The sequence below is a fragment of the Stegostoma tigrinum genome, chromosome 34 (genome assembly GCF_030684315.1).
Source record: "Stegostoma tigrinum isolate sSteTig4 chromosome 34, sSteTig4.hap1, whole genome shotgun sequence".
NCBI lineage: Eukaryota > Metazoa > Chordata > Chondrichthyes > Orectolobiformes > Stegostomatidae > Stegostoma > Stegostoma tigrinum.
Window position 1 is genome coordinate 1,730,040 of NC_081387.1, and position 24,816 is coordinate 1,754,855.

Consider the following 24,816-nt stretch of genomic DNA (forward strand, 5'->3'; position numbering starts at 1 on the left):
GTGAGCAATGAAACAACTCACTGAAAGAGGCTCCACAAATATGTCCACCCTCAATGATGGAAGCACCCAATACATTAGTGCAAAAGCAAAGGCTGAAGCATTGACAAAAATCTTCAGTCAGAAGTGCCAAGTGGATGACCTATCTTTGCCTCCTCCAGTGGTCCCCAGCATCACAAGTACCAGTCTTCAGTCAGAGATAATGGGAACTGCAGATGCTGGAGATTCCAAGATAATAAAATGTGAGGCTGGATGAACACAGCAGGCCAAGCAGCATCTCAGGAGCACAAAAGCTTCAGTCAATTTGATTCTCTCTACATGATATGAAGAAACGGTTGGAGACAGCAGATGATGAGATGTCCACGGCCCTAACAACCATTCTATCAATAATGCTATAGACTTGTGCTCCAGAACTTGCCACTCCCCTCACCAAGATGTTCCAGTACAATTATGGCATTGGTATATATCTGACAATGTGGAAAACTACCCAAGTATGTTCAGTGCAGAAAAAGCAGGAAAAAACCCAACACAGCCAGTTACCATCCCATTAGACTTCCCTTGATCATTAGTGAAATGGTGAAAGGTATCAGTGCTATCAAGCAGTCCCCGCTCAATAAACCACTGAGTGATGCCAGTGTGGGCTCTGCTTGGCCACTCAGCTCCTGTGTTTATTACAGTCTTGATTTAAACATTGGCAAAACAGCTGAAATGGATCACAAGTCTCAATTATTAAACTCCAGCACCTCCCAACACCCCGACCCGGTCTGACAGAAATTCTGTTTCTAAATACAGTAGCCAGTTTACATTTAAGTATATTGCTGCTTTTTGAAAGCTGCAATTTACTGTACCTTTACAATGTACCTAAGTTATTACACTGTCAGAGAGACCGGTCTTTGCAACATATCAGGAAATGGATCAGTAACAGAATTCAATTAATCCAGGTTATTCTTATCCAAAATATTGCAGAAAAACAACTCTTTTCACATCAGATAAAGTTGCTTTCACAACAAGTTCATAACAGGATACATCTGTGCCAAACTTTGCATTTTTTGTCACAGTTTGATGGTATCTGACACACATCCTTTCACACCTAATGTGAAAATTTGCATACTGCAACAAACTTGTACACAAACTATTACCAAGTGCTTGTTATTAACAATCAAGAAGAGGGAAAAAAAACTTAAAACATACATATTTGAGTCTCATCGACAGGTCTACTCCCCACAACATCTTGCCATCAACACTAATCTCGCTCAGTGGCCAGTGTGCTGACTCTGAACAGGAGCAGAAGAAATAAAAGATGATTTAATCAAGGGTTTACAAAATTAAGAAGTGCCAATTTTTCCCTATCTGAGGAGTCAGTGAAGGTAACAAATGATTTTAAGTGGTGACTACGTGAGGAGAGAGAAGAGGAGGAATTTTTGTCAAGTTGTTTGAACAGAGAGAGGAAGATGTAAATTAATTCTGATTCTTTAAAGGGGAACGGGACCAATGTTTGATCCTGTGGCAGAGACTTGTTGTTCAGGTTTCAGGATTAGCAGATGAGTCTTTCAGGGAAGTGAATTCTGCTACAGGTCAGAGACCTTGAATAGAACAAGAGGATCCCAGAAGATTCATTTTTAAACATCACTACAATACCAGAGAAACAAAAGAATCAGACCAATTCACACTGAGTAGTTAATACTGGAATTGGTCATTGGACAGCAGTTAGACAAGAGGATTGGGAGAAATCATATTTCACTGAGCAAGGATGAGTCCGAGGGGCTGAATGGCTTAGCTGGGCTTATCAATATACAAGGTCCTCTTGCTATTGGGAAGTGAAGCAATGAATAGTGAGCTGCTGCAGTAGAAAAGGTGGTGACTCGAGGAGGAAGAGAGAAGTTTCACGCTCTAACGGACCTGACTCTGGCTTGCTCAATGCTGACAAAATTAAACTATTCCTTCCACATAACAAACAAATTAATTACGGCCCTGTGCATTAAATGAAACTGAATGATGCGACACCAGAGCTATTGACCTCATTACTTGGAGTTGTTGTTTTTTCCAGACTGGGTCACAAACCTGGGTTTTCCCAGAGTGAAAAATATGTCGTGAGAAATCAAAGATGATATTCAGTCCAGTCTCTTCCCCCAGTGCAACAGGCCCATAGTTCATGCTGGTTTGATGCATGTTCAGCCATAACAATTCCAGAGTGTGACTTCATACCTCAGGCCAAAGAGGAAGATTCAGGGTGATTCCCCTGAATCAGTAGCTGTGAAAAGGAAACATATCTGTCACACAGATTATTTTACACATTTTACAAACATGAGAATGTGACATACAGGGACTTAGAGACAGCCAAAGAAACAGTCACACTGACATAAAAACACACATATTCACGGAGACATGCAGTTACATAGAAAGAGACAGACAAACATACACAAAACACATACAAACACATGGATCGAGGCAGACATGAATGCATAATTGAGACAGAAATGACAACATCTAAGGAGACAGGGAGAAATACACCAACAGACACAGGGACAAGTCTGTATTATTTTCATACTTAGTTTTCCCACATCGGAACCAGATTTCTTCTCTCCTCCTAAAGAGAGGCAGACAAAACTATAACTTCAGTTGCAGCTCCCTTACACTGCAACGACACAAATTTACTCTGTACATAAGGGTAACATCATTTACGCAAAGCACCCTCATCATTACCCGCACAAATTTACAGTACACACGCTTGGGAACTTGCATTCCCAATTGGCCCCCAAACCACCTTGGGTAATGTCTCTCAACCATGGTAGTAAGTCAACCTGCTCCTACCTGTCAGTGACAGATCTGGTCCTGATATCTTCCTTCTCCTCTTCCAGACAAACATACCAATGGTAAGACCAATCAGAACGAGGACAGCAGCAACAATTCCAACATCCAAATGTTTACTTGTTCCCTGTCGAGATCTTGGAGATAGTTGAAATGCCTCAACTGTAGTGGTGGCGACGGCGGTGGTGGAGGAAGTGGGGGGGGGGGGGGGGGAAATGAACAAATGAGGACGAGATCAATGATCAATGAATAATCACAGTCACTGCTCATTGAGAAACAGTTGTACCAAGGCTGTTTGCATCTTGAATACAATCTATGGTGTGATAGGCCATCTAACTGGAGTATGATATTGGTTGGAAAGATGCACTGTGGCAGGGATTACACTCTTATGATACACTTTAGGAGGGAGATAATTAAATGAAGATTGATTTCTTTTCAGACATTTAAAATACTAATCATCCAAACTCCATTCTAATCACCGAATGAGTGATGAATCACCAGAACAACCTCACAAATAATCTCATTTCTGGTTGCACAATCAATTTATCCACTTCCCAGTCTCACAATCACTTTGTGGCACTAATGGGAGTTCAAAGGTTTCTAGTGGGGCAAAGAAGTGATGACATGATTATTCATAGATCCTGTTACAGCCTTGGAATGCTTGACCTGTGGAATGAAGAAAGATAAGGGGTTTGGCTTTGTGGGAAACCGTATAGGAAACACTGATTACAGTATCAAGGATAGGAATAGCTTTGGAAAAGGATATGTAAAAATTAGAACGTTAAAAAGTGGTTTGGCCCAGGTGAATTTCTCAACGTGAAGCAGTTAAGTAGCAGGCAAGGAGGAGTAGGGTTGGTTATAGATGAAAAGAAGGGTTATCTTATTTAGTACATTATACATGCCCTCTGTCCACATGAGTGTTTAAAATCGAGCTTGACTAAAGACGACGCTATCAATAAAACACTAGAGAAGAAGGTTGTATGGGAATCAGATGAAATAAAAATAGATTGAGAAAAGGAACTGCGTTAAAAAGAACTGAACATCAAAAATGTCCTCCTGGCTGATGGGATGCATTTCAGGTTACTGCAGAAATGAAAGGTGAGGACTGCAGAGGCCCTGATCACCATCTCCTTATGTTTCTCATGTGAGGGAGATGTCAGAAGGTTGTGAAATCACTAAGATTACATTCCAGGAAGTCAGAGGTAAACCTGGAAACTACTGAATAACTCAGACAATAGGAGTAGAAAGTGACAATTCAGTCCATTTGTATCTGTTCCACCATTTGGTGAGATCACAAGTGATCTCTATCTGAACTGCTTATTTTTTAATACTTTTAACAATCCAAAACTTTGTCAATGTGAGATTTGAAATTAATTGAGCGAATTCTGCTTTGTTTTGTAGAAGAGAGCTCAACAGTGCAAAGCGGTGTTTTCAAGCATCTCTCCTGGAATGTGCGGACTCTGATTTGATGGCTTTCTCCCTTTTCCTGCACTCCCCATCACGAAAAAGCAATCCATTCCATCTACCTTACCAACAACTCCTTTCAGAATCCTTAAATACTCAATAAAATCACCATGAACCTACGCCACCTCAGTGAAGATCAGACTGGTTTAAGTCAGCCCTCTTCAATAATTAAACTCCTAAAACTGTGCAACATTTGAGTAAGTCTGTGCTGAACTCCTTCCAGTACCTTTCTATCTGTATCTTTCCGGTGGAGCAGTACCGAGGACTAGATAAAAATTTAACTATACTCTAGATGTGACCCTAATTATAGCTAAACTATTAAATGAACACATGACACCTGTCTTCCCAAAGAAAGTAAACAATTTAGTGACAGTAAACTTGGAGACGGCAGTTATGGACAGAGTAGTGATAAATGGCAAGATGTTTGAAAGTGGTTAGATTTATTATTTATTGGTTCCAGATGGAATGCGTCAGAGATTACTGAAAGAAGCTCATATGTAAATGGCTGAAACTGGTCACATCTCTCAATTTTCATTGGACACTGGTGTGAACCTGGAAGACGGGAGATTCACTCCTGTTATAACATCATTCACTGAGAGAAGGATAAACCCAGAAAAGTACAGGGCAAACAGTCCGACAGCAGTGGAAATCATCAGAGGCAAAATCAAGTTTCATTTGGAAAGGCATGGATTAAAGGGAAGTTATGCCTGATTAACTTGGTGGAAATCTTTGAAGATGTAGCAGGGAAGATTGATCAAGTTTGCGCAGTACATATTATATCCATGGGCTTGTTAAAAAGTTCAACAAATTACGACAAAAGGAGATTTATTAAGGCGGTGCTGGCAAATGGAATTAAGGGTTAAGAAATTAGTTTTGTAACAATGCAAAGATGAAGATGAATAAAGGTCTTTCAGGCTGAAAGCTGGGTTGCAATAATGTTCTGCAAGAGTCCCCAAGCGATGAGCAGATTACTCTTTGCAAGAGTCATTACACATTTGTGGCTAACAAGCTTTATGTCCGTTAGAATACTGAAATAGCTGCAGCAAAGGGAAAAACAGTGCATAATTGGCAGCTCTGTCTCTTAGCAATTTTATCAATTACATAATTTGTTTTATATAAATAAAGAGGTTTCAATGCTAACAGTTTCTGCTTTCAAAAGGTCTGAATCCTTGCAATTTTTTAAATCAAACTGTAGTGAAGGAAGTTTTTATAAATCAGTGACTGACTGCTTTATAAAACCTACACTAACACATATGGTTGCCACAGCGGTGGTCAGATACAGTGGTTATAGTAAGTGAATGGGCCATAGTATTACCACAGATTTGCATTGTGACATGTAGGGTCAGTATGTCAGTGGGACACAGTTTAGATTTGGCAGTGTGTGAGAAACCTTTTAACCTCATATTTCAAAGTTGACACAGATCTCAGTCCCTCAAACAGACACTGGCCCCACAATCTCTGACACACACCATACCCCAAAGATAACAAAGTGTGAAGCTGTATGAACACAGCAGGCCAAGCAGCATCTCAGGAGTACAAAATCTGACGTTTCAGGCCTAGACCCTTCAACAGAGAGGGGGATGGGGAGGGGATTCTGAAATAAGTAGGGAGAGAGGGGGAGGCAGACCAAAGATGAATCGAGGAGAATCTAGGTGGGGAGGGGATAGGTCAGTCTGTGGAGGATGGACAGGTCAAGGAGGCAGGATGAGGTTGGTAGGTGGGAAATGGAGGTGCGGCTGGATCATGACCCCACCCCCAAGCACCAAACCATCATCTCCAATACCATCCATGACCACATCACCTCAGGGGACCTCCCACCCACAGCCTCCAACCTCACTGTTCCCCAGCCCCGCACCGCCCGCTTCTATTTCCTTCCCAAAATCCACAAACCTGCCTACCCTGGCTGACCTATTGTCTCCGCCTGCTCCTGCCCCACCGAACTCATCTCCACCTACCTGGACTCCATTTTCTCCCCACCTATGTCCGTGACACCACCCATGCCCTCCACCTTCTCCAGAACTTCCAACTCCCTGCCCCCCCAACACCTCATTTTCACCATGGACGTCCAGTCCTATACAGCTGCATTCCTCCTGCAGATGGCCTTAAGGCTCTCCGCTTCTTCCTGTCCTGCAGGCCTGACCAATACCCCTCCACCGACACCCTCATCTGCCTAGCCAAACACGTCCTCACCCTCAACAACTTCTCTTTCGATTCCTTCCACTTCCGACAGACAAAGGGGGTGGCCATGGGTACCCGCATGGGCCCAAGCTATGCCTGCCTCTTTGCAGGTAACATGGAACAGTCCCTCTTCCGCACCTACACTGGCCCCAAACCCCACCTCTTCCTCTATTACATTGAGGACTGTATTGGTGCTGCCTCTTGTTCCCAAGAGGAGCTCGATCAGTTCATCCACTTCACCAACACCTTCCACCTCAACCTCAAGTTCACCTGGGCCATCTCCAACACATCCCTCCCCTTCCTGGACCTCTCAGGCTTCATCTCAGGCAACCAGCTAGAAACTGTGTCCACTTCAAGCCCACTGACTCCCACCGCTACCTAGAATACACCTCCTCCCACCCAACCCCCTGCAAAAATTCCATCCCCTATTCCTAATTCCTTCGCCTCCGCCGCATCTGCTCCCAGGATGAGGCATTCCACTCCCAAACATCCCAGATGTCCGCGTTCGTCAGGGACCACAACTCCCCCCCGCTACCCCGCAGTGGTCGAGAATGCCCATGACCGTGTCTCCCGCATTTCCCGCAACACATCCCTCACACCCCGCCCCCGCAATAACCGCCCTAAGAGAATCCCCCTCGTCCTCACATACCACCCGACCAACCTCCGCATACAACGCATCATCGTCCGACACTTCCGCCATCTACAATCCGACCCCACCACCCAAGACATTTTTCCATCCCCACCCTTGTCTGCCTTCCGGAGAGACCACTCTCTCCGTGACTCCCTTATCCGCTCCACACTCCCCTCCAACCCCTCTACTCCTGGCACCTTCCCCTGCAACCGCAGGAAGTGCTACACTTGCCCTCACACCTCCTCCCTCAACCCCATCTCAGGCCCCAAGATGACTTCCATATTAAGCAGATGCTCACCTGCACATCCGCCAATGTAGTATGCTGTATCCATTGTACCCGGTGCGGCTTCCCTCTACATTGGGGAACGCTTTGCAGAACACCTCCGCTTGGTTCGTAATAAACAACTGCACCTCCCAGTCGCGAACCATTTTAACTCCCCCTCCCATTCCTTAGACGACATGTCCATCATGGGCCTCCCGCAGTGCCACAATGATGCCACCCGAAGATTGCAGGAACAGCAACTCATTCTGCTTGGGAACTCTGCAGCCCAATGGTATCAATGTGGACTTCACTAGCTTCAAAATCTCCCCCTCCGCCACTGCATCCCAAAACCAGACCAGCTCGTCCCCTCCCCCCACTGCATCACAAAACCAGCTCAGCTCATCCCCGCCTCCCTAACCTGTTCCTCCTCTCACCTATCCCCTCCTCCCACCTCAAGCCGCACCTCCATTTCCCACCTACCAACCTCATCCGCCTCCCCGGACTGACCTATCCCCTCCCCACCTCCTATCTTCTCCTCTATCCATCTTCGGTCCGCCTCCCCCTCTCTCCCTATTTATGTCAGAACCCTCTCCCCACCCTCCTCTCTGATGAAGGGTCTAGGCCCAAAACGTCAGCTTTTGTGCTCCTGAAATGCTGCTTGGCCTGCTGTGTTCATTCACCTTCCCATTTTGTTATCTTGGATTCTCCAGCATCTGCAGTTCCCATTATCTCTGATACCCCAAAGACCCTGACACAGACACATTTATTCCCATCCCCCCCACAGTCCCTGACAGACACACACACAGTATCTTCCGCAGTCCTTGACACACACAGTTCCTTACAATCACCCACAATTAGGCTATCCCCAGCAGTCACTATTGCTCTTACCCCACTGTCTGGTCTCCACTCCTTTGCTGCCGTGTTCATACTGACAGGAATAAGTGGCTGTGTCTTCCAATTCTATTACTGCCCATCTCCTGAATTGGTAAGTGCCATTGTGGTTGGGAAGAATTCCAGTGGAGTACGTTTCTCCAATTGGTGTGCCATTTTTTAGGAGGATGACTTCAATATCTCGAGGGTAAAATCCTGTCACAAGACAGGACAGTTGAGCTGATTCAGTTGCTGATGTGACATCCACAGTAAGAAACATCTGAGGAGCAACTGAGAAAGTGAAATAGATCAGAATCAGGTCAGCGAGAGACAGGCATTGATAAATACCTCTTTAAATTGGAGTCTGATCCCTACCTGGAGGAACCATAAATAGCCCTTTAATATGGGGTTAAACCCTGACCACAAGGAATTGTAAATACCCATATAATCTGTGGATTAGACCTTTTATTGAGCGATAACATAATGAATGTCATTCAGTCCTGATTGACAGGCTGTCATCTCAATCTCAGCTCCTACAAACGCCCAATTCTCAGTCCTGACGACTCTCAGTTGCCCACTCTTCACACTCATTCTCACTTCCAATTAACCTCCCCACTCTCAATTGCCCATCCCAAACTCCTCGCTGCACCTCAACCTCAGTTTCCCCTCACTCACAGTCACCCCAAACCCTCACTTTCATTCAGATGTTGTGGTAATATCAATGGACTAGCGATTGAGGACCTCAGGCCAATCTTAGCAATAAATGCTTGTCAAGCCAGCAGTGCCCACATTTCATAAATGAATTTAAAAAAATACTCCCTCACTCTTAGATATTCCCACTCTCCGTTCTCCACCATCTCCCCATCCCACACTCACTGGGTTTTAACGCTTTCTCTCCCTGCTTCAAGTATGTTTTCAGCCACTCAATGCAGGTTCTCTCCAGGTAAATCTTCCTCTGCAGATTCCTGGCCTTGTCCTGGTCCCACTTGTTCTTGGTAATCAGTCCCCAGGATACTGGAGTCACCCACACCATGTGCTCCTTGTCAAAGCTAATGTAGTCCTGGCCATCCCAGCCTTCCTGGTGAAATCCGTTGCTCCTCCCATCAGTCTGGAGCTCACAGCCATGCATCACCTGGACTGTGTGGATCCCTGTTAATCAAACACACATACAGCCAATCAGCAATCTTTGCTGTGAGAACCCACCTACCCTGACCTGTCAGTCAGCAGGGAGAGCTTAGTGGAAGGATGTAACCTTCCTCTGTTCCTTCTACTCTCAAACAGTCTCCAAAGATTGAAAGGAAGGTAACCTAACAATGCTGTTTGAAAAAGAGGCAGAATCCAGAGGGCTATAGCCTTATAACAGTCACAGGAAAAATACTGAAACCTGTTATTAGAATAACAGTAACAGGCTAATAATCTGACTACAGAGTTAACACGGACTTATCACAGGGACATGATGTTTGGCTATTCTATTTCAGCGTTTCAATCACATAATGAATATGATAAATAATGAGAAAGACAATGCCCTCTAGATTTGGACTGCCCTACCCTGGGGAAAAGACTTGATGATTCACCCCATCCATTCGCCTTATGATTTTATAAACGTCTATAACGTCACCTCTCAGCCTCTGTTAGTATGTAGTATTTGGATTTTAGATCAGTTTTGATAAGGTGCTAGATAAAAAGGTTATTCCAGAAAATAAGTATTCATGGTGATTCAGAACTGATTAACGGACAAAATGCAGAGAGTCAGGTTAAATAGGTCACATTCAGATTGGCAAGCTGGAACTAACAAAGACCCTGTAAGGATCAGTACCCAAGTCAGCCCTGAGGACAGAGATCGCAAGAACTGCAGATGCTGGAGTCAGAGTCAACACAGTGTGGAGCTGGAGGAACATAGCAGATCAGGCAACATCGGAGGAGCAGTTCTGATGAAAAAGGCCCAACCCGAAACATCAGCTCTCCTGCTCCTCTGATGCTGCCTGACCTGCTGTGTTCCTTCAGCTCCGCAGTGCTTTGAGCGTGAGAACATAATGCTGCTGAGGGATGTCAAAAAGATGTAGGATAGGGCAGTCAGAATACAATGCATAGAAGCATTAAATTAGAAAAACAGGAAAAGCAGCATTTTTTGGAATGTTAAGGAGTGAGGAATATTTACAATCGGAGGGATATAGGTATTCCCTGTTTGTCGAATCACAAGATGGTTACGGTATAGAGGGGCCCATACAGTCAGACACTGAGAACATGGAAACACTGTACCAACCAAACATCCTAAATTAATCCAGTCCCTTTTGCTAGTAACTGGCCCATATTGCTCTAAACCCTTTCTATTCATGAACCCATTCAAATACCTTTTAAACGTTGGAAATGTACCAGTCTGCACCATTTCCGCCTGCAGTTCATTCCATACACACCCCACCCTTTGTATGAAACCATTTGCCCCTTGGATCCCTTTTAAATCTTTCCTCTCTCACCTTAAACCTGTGCCCGTTAGATATGGATTCCCCTGCCCTGGGGAAAAGCCCTCGATGATTCACCCTATTCATTTGCCTCATGATTTTATAAATCTCTATAAAGGTCACCCCTCAGCTTCCGATTGTCCAGAGAAAATTGCCTCAGCTTATTTAGCCTCTCCCTTTAGCCCAAACCCTGCTGCCCTGGCAACGTCCTTTTAAGTCTTTTCTGAGCCCTTCCAACTTCTTTCCTATAGCAAGGAGGCCAGGCTTGAACACAGTGTTCCCATACTGGCCTAAACATTGTCCTGTGCAGCCACATGACGTCCCAATTTCTGTACTCAATGCACTGACCAATAAAGGCAAGCGTACCAAACGCTTTCTTCACTACTGTTTACCTGCCACTTCAAGGTCCATGGTCCCTATGAGTAGCAACACTCTCGAGAGCCTTATCATTAAGCATACAAGTGCTGCCCTGATTTGCCCTACCAAAATGTAGCACCTCACATTTATCTAGATTAAATTCCATATACCACTTGTTATCTGTTGTTTCTGTGCCAGCCCTCTACAACAGTGACTCAACCAGACCTAATCCAGCACCATTTCAGAGATAAAGTGGCAGGGAGTGAAACATAAATGAGTAAGGAAGGGGAATGGTCAGACATAAAGGGTTGGAGAGAATAGAGACAGGGAATGGGGAAAACAGAGAGACACGGAGGATGGAGGTAATAAAAAGACAGGGGGAGTGGGGATAACAGAGAAAAATGAGGAATAAGGGTGGGGAATGGGTAGCAGGGAAACACAGGGGTTAGAGAGAGGGGTAGTCTCACCTCCACTCTGGTTGGTGCGGTTTAAGGCTGTCTGAATATTGGTCAGCCCGATGTGCTCAGAGCTCCTCAGGACCTGAGTCTGCTGTTCCCAATACTCAGGGTCCTGACACTCTGCCATCCATCGTTGCAGAGGGATCAATTTGCGAAGATCGCTGTCATAGTAATCTATCGGAATGTCATCAACATAACCAATAGCCAGAAACTTGGGGAGACCATGAATTGGGGTCATTGCAGTGTAGAAATACCGGAGGGAATGACAGCCTGCAACAGGGAGAGAGGAAAACAATAGGACATGTACCTCAAACACATCACAGAGTTCCTTGTAAATAAAATCTGACGTGAGACCAGAGTATAAATCCCAATGCAAAGCCCCCCGTAAGTAAACCCTACAGCACAGAGTCTCCCATAAGCAACCATAAACCATACAGCTCCTTCTAAAATAAACCCAGAAAGACAGAGGGCCCTGTAAATAAACCCAAAAACACAGAGGGCTCTCATTATTTTTATTGATTCATTCACAGGATGAGCGTGTCGCTGCCCAGCCAGCACTTATTCCCCATCCCAAATTGCCCAGCAGGCAGTTCAGAGTCAACCACATTGCTGAGAGTCTGGAGTCACATGTAGGCCAGGCAAGAATGCAGTTTCTCTCTCTGAAGGATATTAGTGAACCAGGTGGGTTTTTCCAACAATTGACAACAGATTTATGGTCTGTTAATTCCTGATATTTATTGAATTGACATTCCACCATCTGCCAATGCAGGATTCAAATCCAGGTCCCCAGAACATTATCTGGGTCTTTGGATTGATAGCCCACTGATGGTATCACTAGGCCATTGCCTCCCTTTATAAATAAACTCCAAAATACAGAGCCCCCAGCAAATGAATCCCAACACAGACACCAGCAAATGAATCCCAACACAGAGTCCCCTGTAAATAAACACCAACACAGACACCGTAAATAAGACCTGGCATTGCTCCATTGCCTACTTATTAAAAGGACGTTTCCATTGTCCAAAGCTCTGGTTAGATTCCTCAGCAGAACTGCTTTCTGTGTTGGGCATTGGGCCTTAATAAGGATAGACTAGATGAAGTGTGCAGGTCAGAGTGACAGATACTGAGTCTTCAACAAAATAGCAGAGACCTGACTCGTAATCCAATGAAATTATTGAGGTGATGACACTGTTTAAAGGATTTAATTGCAGATTCCAAAAGTGACAGCATCACAAACACTGGAATCGATTTTAAAATCATAGCTAAGCTGTTTCTCCAGCCTGAAAATGATTGCCCACACGACACCACTACTCACTGACGTTTAATATTCCAGTCCCAAACCTGGCACAGAGACCCTGATCCACTAATCAAGAATTAATACCCTAATAGCCAGTCCGACATGAGGAGCCCTCTCTGACAACAGTACCAACCTGCACAGTCCACTGCAAACAGAGAGACCAGCATTGTAAGACCAATCATCATAGCTTCCTTTAACAGACTGTAATGGATAGTTTGTGAGGAATCTTTTCCAAGGAACTATGTTTCTTGTTCAGTTCAGACCGAGTGATTCATGTGATCTGTGAGCTGCCTCCTGCGTTGAGTGAAAATATAAGCTGAATCTTTATCTTTAAGGGCTGCTCCACAGACCAGGTCCTCTGCAGATACAGGAAACCACAAATGCTATCAGTTGCAACTCGTGTCCTCAGGCAAAATCAAAACAGGGCTAAGTTTGGTGGAGAGTTGAATGGGCAGCAGCTAGGAGGACTGCTTTAACACAGAACTGTAGATTAGGACTGGATTCTCTACAAGATCCCAGAGTATGTGCAGTTCACACTGAGAACCTGAGACTATGGGTGAAAGAGAGGGAGAAGCTGCAATTATGGAAACAGGTTAAAATTTGTCTTCCCCACTCAGGAGTGACTGTCTATCCACAAAGGACTGGCCTGAGAATAGGTCATAGAGTGGCTGAGCTGGGCTCTGGGATCTTCCTACAGCTGGATGAGTTTGAGCATCAGGAAAGGCTGGGGAAGGACTTCATTCCAGAAGGGACCCATACTGAGAGATAACCGATCCACAAAGTGAGGAGTCTGAGCGCAAGGGTGAGGGGGAGAGAGAGAGAGAGCAGGGTGAAAGGTGAAGGTGGTGGGGCTGTCAACAAGGGAATGGGTAAGGGAGAGCCAAAGGGGAGTGAGAGAAGAGCAATAGTTGGAAGGAGGTGATGGGGACTGGATGAGGCCGATGGGAGGTGATGGAAGGGCACGAAGGTTAAAGAAGGAAGTGAGAGGACCTTTCTGAAGGACAGTCACTGGACCCGAAACGTTGAACTCTGCTTTCTCTACACTGATGATGCCGGATCCTGCTGCATTTTCCCAGGAATTCTCTGATTTCCAGCATCCGCAGTTTTTTTTTGTTTGAAGGAGGGGGAAAGAGTTAAAAATAATCCACTTTGTGTTGCTATTTACAGGAGCTCTCACCGCCCACGTGACAGCGGCTCGGACTGCCGTGTCGTCAAAATTCAAACTCCTGGACGCTAACCGCCGCTGCGCGGGACAAGCCTACAACCCCCGTCAGGCACCGCGGACCGTCCCCTCGCTTGGTTCACAGCTGCCAAGCCCAAATGCAGCATGGGTAATGTAGTTCGGAGCGGGATTGTGCGGGGTTTGGATGAGTTGAGCTGAGTGTCTGTGGAGGTTTTAAACGACCTCAGTGAAGGGGGAGGTTTGTGGGTTTCAGGTTGTAATTCAGTTAATGTTTGAGGAACTGGCCTGTCCCTCACTCCATCAAACACAGGAAGGCACTTGGAAAATCTGAGTACAAAACTGGGGAAGGGGGAACGGAGAAACTCAGCAAGTCCGGCAGCGTCTGTGTAGGGGAAACAGTGTTAACATCCACAATGAGTCTTCTGTGGGACTGAAGTGGGCTGTCAAAATGATGGGCTGGAACAAATGATAAAGGGGCCTCAAAGCAAAAGGCAAAGGGTGTGTTTCCTGTGATTAGAAAAGATGTAGATGTGATTTCTTTCCAGAAATGCAGCCAGACTGAAATTTCTCAGAAATTTCTGATTTTGTTCTGGCAAGGAGTATATGTTTATGGTGGCTGTTAGTAACAGAAAATGTGTTTTAAAAAATCCCAAACTGCTAATGCTGGAAATCAGAATCTACAACAGAAACTGCTGGGCAAAATCTGCAGTTCTGGCAGCATCTGTGGAGAGAAAACAAAGTTCTGAAGAAGGGTTACTGGATTTTGCTTTCTCTCCACAGATGCTGCCAGACCAGCTGAAGTTTCCCAGAAATTGTGTCAGCTCTGTTTAGGTTAAACCCACGTAAACAAGACAGGGCTGGCAGAGTTATCAGTATTTTCCTTACAAAGTCGTTGAACTCAACGTTGAGACCCGAAACTAGAAAGTATCAAAAGAAAAACCAGGGACTGATCGTCCAGCTTGTAGTGGGTGTCACTGCAACACTGTAGTCCAGGTAAAGTGGTTGTGATTGGCGACAAATCTGTCTCCAGAATAGCCTGGCCAGAGTGGGGAGCAGTACAGGAGGAGGGGGGTGCCACCTTCTTCTGTCTTTGACTGAAGAAGTGATTCATAGTTCTGTGAAAAGGTCACTCGACCTGAAACATTAATTAATTCTCACAACAGACTGCTGAATGTTTCCAACAATTTCTGTTTTGTTTGAAATTGACATCAAGCTTGTCAGAGTAAGTGTTTTCTTTTTCTCCATCTGTTTACTTAAGGGAATAGTCACTATAATCTTTGGACAGCAGCTGCAACAAGTGGGGTTTTATTTACAGGGGACAATGACAAGTTGAAATCTCCACTTGATCTGCTGCTCAAAGTCTTCTACCTAACCTCTTACATTGACTCGCGAAAGCCTTCATCTTTTCTAACTACATCATTCCCACCAATGTGTACAATAACTTTCGGCTTCTCACTCTCCCCTTTAACAATATGCTCCAAACATTGAGGTGTTCTTAATCCTGGGACCAGGAAAGCAACATACTCTAGAATTGCACTCACAGTTGCAGAATTTCGTCTGTACCCGTAACATTCTTTTAAATTTTATCAACCCCTGCCTAACACATTTTATTCTTTGTGCCCTAGATCTGACTATCGCTTCCATTTTCCTCTGAGAGGCTATCCTTTTCAACAATACCCAAAACTGTGTATCTGAGAGCGAAATAGCCACAGGGGACTTCTGAACTACCTTCTTAGCTTTCCTGATGGTATTCCATCTGCCTGACTAATCCAGCTGTGTAATCACTTCTCTAAATATACAAGCCATCTAACTCTGTTTATCTTGTTTACCCTCAATGAGGTTAAGCCTAAAAAGCAGCTTACAATAGCACCTTACATCTAAAATAAACTACCTTTTGGTATTTAGGCATCACATCAGGTGACAATAACCTGTATTATTGATTGGTTCTTGCAATAATGAAGATCATATTTCATTCTCAAATTCACTTAGACATTGGGCATCTTTTTCCTGCAGCGATTATTCCTTGGTCAAAATGTTCCGATTGGACAAATAGAGATTCGATGGGCATGTCCATGTCAGTTTGAACACATTCTCCTGCAAGCACTGGAGTAATGGAAGGTCAAAAGAAATCATTGACTCGACCAAATGAACTCAGCCTGGAGAAAACAACCACTCTGAAGGGGAAGGGAAAATGTTTTTGAGAGAATCATAGAGAAAGGAGATGTGGAAATTTTGGAAAATCAGTTAATTTTTGGCACATGGGGATCTGTGACTTTCTAGGTTGATCGAATGGAATCACTGCAGGGATCTACAGGAATTACTAAGGATGATGTTTAGGAATAAAAGTGGTCTCTACCAAGTTCTACAACATATACCCCATTATTCAGCTGCCAGATTAGTAACCATTACTTTTTTATTTGTAAACCTTTCAGAATTGATTAACAATAGGCTCACCATTTAAGAAAATCCAAATATGACAATGTTCGTGGATTCTGAAAATTGACCTATAAACAAAAGACAAAAATAATTATCCATTTTGAAAATACAGAATCTGAATAATACAGAACAATGAACAAAAACAAATTCCCAGGAAAACACAGCACATCTGGCAGCATTTGTGGAGGTAAAACAAAGCTAAAATTTCAGGTCCCATAACACTTCTGCAGAACTTAGTTCTCCATGAGCTATGTGAGTGTGTGTAAAACTTCCACAAGTCAGATGTAAAATCCAGGGTTTATGGTGCACTTATTTCCTGCCATGCTCTGTAGCGAGAGACGAAATAAACCAGTGATTGAGCTCCATGCCCAGAGATCATACCCCTCACCTTGTTGCTGAGCTAACTGAGTAAGTCAAAAGGACACATTGATTATATAACCTCATCAATGGATTGTTAGTTTTTAATGAGCCACTAACATGGGGATGTTATTTATCTGGTGGGATGACAATAGAGTGGACACTGACTATGTCTCTATCAAAGCTGTGTCTGCAACTTCCACATAATAGTGACCATGGGAGTTGGGTTTCACACAAAACAATTCAAATATCACCAGACACATATTTCACTCGCCTCCCTTGTCCATCTTCCACAGGGACTGTTCCCTCTGGGGCATCCTGGCACACGCTTCCTTTACCCCCAACATCTCCCCACAGCCCTACAGCACCTTTTGTAACTGGCAAAGGTGCAACACCTGTCCATTTATCTCCCCCTCCCCAGTATCCAAGGGCCCAAATATACCTTCCAGGTGGAGCAACACTTCACCTGCACTTCCCAGAATCTGGTCTACTGCATTTGCTGCTCACAATGTGGTTTCCTCTACATTGGAGAAATGGAACACAGACTGAGTTAACACTTCATAGAAAAATCTACATTCTGCTCGTAATAAAGACCAAGAGCTACCTGTTGTCTGCCACTTTAACGCACCACCCTGCTCCCTGGCCAACATCTCTGTCTCTGGCTTGCTGTAGTGTTCCAATAAAGCCAATGCAAGCTGGAGGAAAAGCCACTTCATTTCCTGTTTGTGGACCCCACAGCCCTCTGGACTCAATATTGAGTTTAGGCCCTAAAATTGTTTAACTTTCCCATATCCCAGCCCCCTAGCCCAAACACTATGCCTTTTTACCACATAGCCTGCCATTACACACCCTCTGTTGTTAGTCACCAACAGTCCCTATTAACAACTACTCACCCTCCCAACCTCATCGTTAGCAACTCCTTTGTCCAACTGTCTTTCTCACTCTTTGGGCTCTATCCTATCGTTTACTTCCTACTCCATCCACCTCCCTATTTTCTGCATATAAACTGACACTTTCCCAGCCAATATCAGTTCTGACAAAGGGTCACCAGACCCAAAACGCGAACTCTAATTTTCTCTTCACACATGCAGCCAGATCTGCTGAGCTTTCCCAGCAACTTTGTTTTCATAGATCATAGATCATAGAACCCCTACAGTGTGGAAACAGGCCATTTGGCCCAACAAGTCCACACCGACTCTCTGAAAAGCATCCCACCCAGACTCACCTCTCTACTCTATTCCTGTAACCCTGTATTTCCCATCTATCCAGGAAACCTCCTTTGATCCACCTCTAAGGCATTTACAGCCTTCCTAAAAAAGTGTTAATGATTTTTTAGACTATAATATCCCTAAATATCAACATTTATCAGGTGTGTTCCAAAATCTTGTGAAAATCCACCATCTCCAGAAATAGCTGGGGCGTTGCAGCAAAAACTCACGTTGAGAGATTTTCTCTGTAAGTGCCTTCTTGTGTTTGATGCAAGGAGGGACAGCCCATCTCCTCAAACATTAACTGAATTACAGCCCCAAGACCGGAAAGCTTCCCCCTTCACTGAGGTTGTTTAAAACCTCCACAGGGACTCAGCTCAATTCACCCAAACGCCTCACATCCCGCTCCGAACTACATTACCCATCCTGCACGTGAAGACCACGCCGACACAGTGAGCGGAATCAGAGGGCGGGGGAAGGGAGACGGCTGGTTTTGGAGGGTCACGCCTGCAAATGGCAACCCCTGGTGGCGGAAACCGGGATCGCAGGCTCTTCGCCTGTCGAAAATGGCCCATCTACACTTCTTCCCCTGATTGGTTGCTTGGAGGGCACAACATGGCAATAGACAAATATGAGTCCCTCAATTACCCTCACAGAACAGTATCGTTTAGTCATGATCACATTCCAGTTTATGGGACCTGGCTGTCCACACATTAATTGCCTTAATTCCTTTATTACAACAGTGACCATATTTCAACTCGAACTTAATTCACTGTAACTTGAGTTTGGTGCCCTGTTAAAAGTTGATATGTAAATTCAAATCTCTCTTTCATATGGAAGGTTTCCTATGAAATGCATTTATTAACCCACTGCTAGACAAAGTAGGATGTGGTGGAGATAGGGTCCTTGTCTCCGAGTCAGATACTTGATGGTCAGCTCTTGACAACTATGAAGAAATAGGGTTTTGGCCGGAAATGTTGACTTTCCTGCTCCTTGGATGCTGTCTGACCTGCTGTGCTTTTCCAGCCTCACACCTATAGACCCTGATGTCTATGGATTGACTTCATGATACACAATTGTGAATCCTTGCAATATGCTTATGTTGAGAGGCTGAGTTGATACAATGGAGACAATTTGCTTTCTGTTCAGGGAGCTCTGTGAGTCTGGGTGACCATAGGGCAAGTGATAGCCTAGTGGTATCATCACTGATTAAACCAGTGACCAGATACATTCTGGGGACCCGACTTGAATCCCACCACAGCAGATGGTAGAATTTGAATTCACTAAATATCTGAAATTAAGAGTCCAACGATGACCGTGTGTCGATTGTCGGAAAAACCAATCTGGTTTAGTAATGCCCTTTAGGGAAAGAAACGGCTATCCTTACCTGGTCTGGCTTACATGTGACTCCAGACCCACAACAATGTCGTTGACTCTTAACTGCCACTGGGCAATTAGGGATGGGCAATAAATGCTCCCTAGCCAGCGAAGCCGTCATCCTGTGGATTAACTTTTTAATAATACTATACTGATACTATTCCATAAAACTCCAGCAAGGGCTGCCACTGCTATATTAAATGTAATGAAGTAATTTATGCAACAAAGCAATTTTGTCTTTTCAATATTAGAAAGCTGATGAAAATAAGCACCATTTTAAAATCAACTATAAATGCAAAAACAAGAGAAACACATTTCAATGTTATAACTGTGACTATATTAAACTATTCTAGCTGCTTCCCCTGTGTATGGGACATAACTGAAATAAACTTTTAGATGTGATCCCTCCGACAAGATTGGGAGATAAAGGAAAAATATACATAGAACGGACATACTGAGCAGAAAGTGGTGGCCGCAATTTCCTCTATTCTACTCCTCCTCCTCTGACCTGTGCTTCCTTCCTGCGCTCTTACTATTCCTTACACCTTGTCTTGATTTCTACCTCTTCTTTCCCAATCCCCTCTCTGTCTCTTTCACGCTCTCTATCTCTCCTCGTCCAGCATTACAAAGATTGAAGGCATAGAGATTGAATTTAAAATGGTGGACAACATCATAAAATTTTAAAAGTGGAAATATGATTCAATTTTTAAAAATCATTCTGGGATGTGGGCATCGATAGCAAGAGCCAGCATTTACAACCCAACTCCAACTGCCCTTGAGAGGTTGGTGCTAAACTGCCATCTTGAACCGCTGCAGTCCATGTGTAGGTACACCCACAATGCTGTCAGACACAGAGTTTCAACATTTTATCTCAGCAACACGAAAAGAACAGTAATATATTTCCAAATCAGCATGATGAGTAGCCTGGAGAGAAACCTGTTTGTGGTGACTGTCTCTTCCAGCTGCTGCCTTTGTCCTTTTAGATAGGAATGGCCATGAGTTTGGAGGCTGCTGCCCAAGGATCTTTGGTGACTTTCTGCAGTGTATCTTGTAGATAGTACATAATTACTAGTGCATTCAGTGACGGAAGAATTGCATGTTCGTTGATGTGGTGCCAATCAAGAGGCGACCATTCTATCACACTCCTGACAATGCCTCGGATGATGGACAGGCTTCAGACAGTCAGGGTGCATTTTATTGACAGCAGGATTCCCACCCTCTGTCTTGCTCTTGTAGACACTTTCTTTATAGGGCTGATCTGGCTTAGTTCATAGTCAATAATCTCCAGGATATTAATAATGTGGGATTCAGTTACGATAAGAATATTGAATTAGGGAAATGGTTAGATCCTCTTCTGATGCAGAATCATTGCTTGTTGTTTGTGTGGTGTGAATATTACTTGCCATTTCTCAGTCTAAGTCTACGTATTGTCCAGGTCTTGCTGTACATGGATGCCGCCTGCCTCAGTACCTGAATAATCATGAATGGTGCTGAGCATTATGCATTCATCAGCAAGCCTCCCCTCTTCTAAGCTAATGATAGAGGAAAGGTCATTGATAAAGCAGCTGAAGATGGTTGTGCCAAGGACACTACCCTGAGGAACTGTTGCAGAGATGTCTTGGAAGAGAGATGACTGACTTTCAACAACCACAAGTATCTTCCTTTGTGTTAGGTATGATTCAAAGCAGCAGTAAGTTACCCCCTGATTCCACTGACTCAAGGTCTGCTAGGGCTGTTTGGTGCTGTAGCTGGTCAAATGTGGCTTTGATGTTAAATGCAGTCACTCTAGCCCCACCTCCGGAATTCAGCTCTTTTATCCATGTTTGAACCAAGTCTGTAATGAAATCAAGAGCTGAGTGGCCCTGGTGGAACCCAAACTCGGCGTCACTGAGCGGGTTATTGCTAAGCAGGTGCTGCTTGATAGCACTGTTGATGACACCTTTCATCACTTTACTGATGACCAAGAGTACACTGATATGGCAGTAATATAATTATGACTATATTAGAGAATTTTAACTTTTTTTGTGATTATGTGATACAATTGATATAAATCATCACCCTTAGGCCAGCAGTTTTCCTGAAATAATTGTTGGCCACAGCATGTAGACTGGAGTCATGCACATGACTACCTGTTGGTGCCTGAACATCTGAAGGCCCTGACTGTGATTTGAAGAGCCACCTCAAACATGCACAGTTAGCAGAAATGTACCACGCTCAGTCTTCCTTGCTGGGACGATACTCGTTTCTGGTTGCCACCAGATTTCTGGCTGATGTTTAACAAACCAGCAAAAAATATGTCAATCAATTTACACTCTGTCATGGTGCATTCCAGAAAGGGTGCTGATCCTTGAGTCCCAGGGTCATCACAAAAATTCAAGATTGAATCCAATTACTCAAAGCTCCAGTGTTCCTGCCGGACGATTTCAGGTTAACAGACAACATTGACCAGGTTCTGCACTTAAGAAGAAACTACTATTTATTACAAATTAATCAGTTCTAACCTCAGAGGAACAAAATATGAGTTGTCAACTGGTATTTTTCTTAGTTAACTGTATTAGTTATTAATCCCCTACACACATCTACAGTGACATAGTCAACCAAAAGAATATTGATATTATGAGTGGAGAAAAATATTAGGGGAAGATATTTCAACTGAACACCTATACAGTGAATTTAATGAGATGTCCTGTCTTTTCTGAAATCCTTCTGATTGCCAATTTCTTCTTTCCAAGGTATCACCTGTGGGCAGTCGGCACACTAATTATTCACTCAGTAATTGGTTGTAGGAAGCAATTCACAGACAAATGGAGAATGGAAATAGTGAGCTAGCTTCCAGTTTTTTTGTTCGTTCTCTGCAAAGAGAGCAAAAGCGAGAAACTGACTCTTCAGAGTCTGGAGACTTTCGGCCCCGGCTTTGTTAACACGCAGCCTGTCCATCCACCCAGGACAACTGGATCCTGATTGGGAAAAATATCAAAATGCTATCTCTGGGCAGAACGAGCTTGAAATAAACTCAGGGTGCTGATGAGTCACCTGCAGCTTCCCCTCCACTGCTTGAACAAAGGTACACTGTAAATACATTGAGTTCCAAGAATTTGTTTTCAAACTGCATCATCTCCTACCACGGCCTTTGGTTTAAAACAGTACTTGTTTCCTATTTTGATGACCTATCTGGAAAATTTCAAAGTATAGTCTTTATAATAAAATTTATGTCAATTTATAGATTTTGGATATAGTCAATTACAGCCAGATCATTTGGATAACAGCAACAGAAACACACACACACAAAAAAACACTTTGAGCCAAAACCTGTGATTGGGCTTGTTGCCGATTTGTGGAGAAATTTTACTGAAATAAACATTTCTAGGAATGATGTATGGCCAATAAGTATCTTTATTTCAGACTGGTGCATTGTGAGCTGATTGGTTTCAATATGTAAATATCTATTGGATAAGGTTTTTACTCATTTTACAATGTTTCTGTTTCAATAAATGGTGATGGTGTATGTTTGTACAGACAGTCTGAGGAATTGCTTATGTGTATCCAGCAGCAACTGTAATCCATGTGGAATAATCCAGCTGGAACTGGACTTCTACCCACAACCTTGTTCTCTGCTTCAGGGCCTTGATGGTTAAAGTCCTACTCCAGGACTTGAGCACAAAACCTGTGGCTGAAAATCCAGCGCAGTACTGAGGGATGGAAGAAATTACAGACATAGGGAGGGGTAAGGCCATGGGGGATTTCGAAAACAAGCTCAAAAATATCACTAAAATTAATACTGAGTTTTCATGGGATAAGTGGATTATTACTTCAATTTTATTTCTGACACATTTTCAGAACTGTCTAAATAATAACGTTCCTGAGTGACTGAATGAAAGCAAAACAGTCCAACAGCAGTAATAATTAAAGGCAGTCCCTTAAAATGTGCTATCGCATCTGACTCCGAGGACTTTACCCCTCCCCCCCCACCCTACCTCCGCTCCCCCCCCCCCCCCCCCCCCCCCCCCCCACCCTACCTCCGCCTTTCACAGCTTCAGGAACCCAACTCGTTAACACTTTAAATCAAATCAAATTTTCAGGCCTATAGTTACAGGAAAAACTCATTCTGTACACAGCCTTGGAGATTATACTATTAGATATTGAAACTAATAAAATAGAAGTATTACAAGTTATTTTCAGCCACACTCTCGTAGCTGAGTCAGAAGACTGCAGTTTCAAGTCTCACCTAGAGTCTGGGCATTGTGGCTGACCCCCTAGTAGAATAATAAGGCAGTGCTGCACTGGAAAAGAAACAATGTTAATCCATGCTACAGTCTGCCCTTTTTGGTGAATGTAGAAGATTCCTAGAGATTAAAGAGCAGGGAAGATATCCTGGCCAGTGTGGATCCCACAATCACAAAAGCAGATGATCTGATCAATATCACATTGATATTTATGGGAACATGCTACGTAAAAATGGGCTGCCATTGTTCTGAAATTCAAAACAGTGGCTAAACTTCACCAAACACATAATTGTCTAAAAGGTACTTTTGAACAGCCTGAGTTCATGAAAAAATTGTACAGGACATATCTAGGCCAGTGTTGTCACTTGATTAGAGGTATGGCTAGTTCTCGAGCTTGATTCTTCAATATGACAGCTGAGATACAACTCAGGAAGGAGAGTCCAGAATCAAAACGTCAGCTTTCCTGCTCCTCTGATGCTGCTTTGCCTGCTTTGTTCATCCAGCTCTACACTTTGTTATCTTAGATTCTCCAGCATGGGCAGTACCTACCATCCCTGAATCGAGATACAACTCTTGCTGTGGTCTGTGACATCTATTATATATGCGGAGGGAACCTAACTAAGCAAAAACAAATCAAAGCAAAATATGATGTATGTTACAATTAAAAAACAGAAAAACTGCTGGACAAACATTGCAGATCCGGAACTGAGGAATTGTAAACACATGAACAGCTATAACATTTACGAGACATTTGGAGAGGCACATGGATAGAAAAGGTTTAGATGATATAAGCCGAACACAGGCAAATGGGACTTTGGGAAACTTGGTTCAGCATGGACCAGTTAGACTGAAGAGTCTGTTTTTGTGCCGTGTGACCTTACAACTCTACTGGAGAAACAGAGTTTCTATTTTTTCATTTTTTTCAATTATTTTTATTTTATTATCATATTTCTACTCAACATAGAAGTATTCTACACCCAGTAGAATATTTACCAGGAAATGATCCATGAGAGTTGCCTAGGCTGCTGAATTCCCAACCGATTTTAAAAAAGCGACTGGCCTAGTAATGGGCATCTCAGAGAAGAATTATACATCCTTCTAGAAACTACAGAACTCATCAACATTGCTATCTTTCCACCTCTTTAACACACACCGAATGCGCATATGAAACAGGAACATGTGTGGGATTGCGTGTTATTGTTTGTGGCACTCAGGCATGCTGCACTGTCAGATTTGCTCTCTTTTGGTTGA

At 43.7% G+C, this 24,816-nt stretch overlaps 1 protein-coding gene across 7 annotated transcripts in view; it reads right to left on the reverse strand.

The window, feature by feature from the left end:
• Positions 1 to 313: 313 nt before the first annotated feature.
• The window catches only part of LOC125446435 (H-2 class I histocompatibility antigen, Q9 alpha chain-like), a 48,593-nt gene continuing 24,090 nt past the window's right edge, over positions 314 to 24,816 (reverse strand). For 2 of the 7 annotated variants that reach the window (XM_048520012.1, XM_048520013.1), the window contains 7 exons: positions 16,419 to 16,468; positions 11,494 to 11,754; positions 9,087 to 9,359; positions 8,229 to 8,501; positions 2,809 to 2,967; positions 2,546 to 2,584; positions 314 to 2,248 (listed from right to left, as the gene is read on the reverse strand). In XM_048520012.1, the coding sequence (XP_048375969.1) occupies positions 2,223 to 2,248; positions 2,546 to 2,584; positions 2,809 to 2,967; positions 8,229 to 8,501; positions 9,087 to 9,359; positions 11,494 to 11,722 (999 nt within the window). In that variant the 5' untranslated portion in view covers positions 11,723 to 11,754; positions 16,419 to 16,468 and the 3' untranslated portion in view covers positions 314 to 2,222. Of the gene's footprint in view, positions 2,249 to 2,545; positions 2,585 to 2,808; positions 2,968 to 8,228; positions 8,502 to 9,086; positions 9,360 to 11,493; positions 11,755 to 12,914; positions 13,140 to 13,771; positions 13,916 to 16,418; positions 16,469 to 18,195; positions 18,403 to 24,816 lie in introns of those variants that run through there. The other 5 variants (XM_059639672.1, XM_048520014.1, XM_048520009.1 and 2 more) reach the window with 4 other exon arrangements.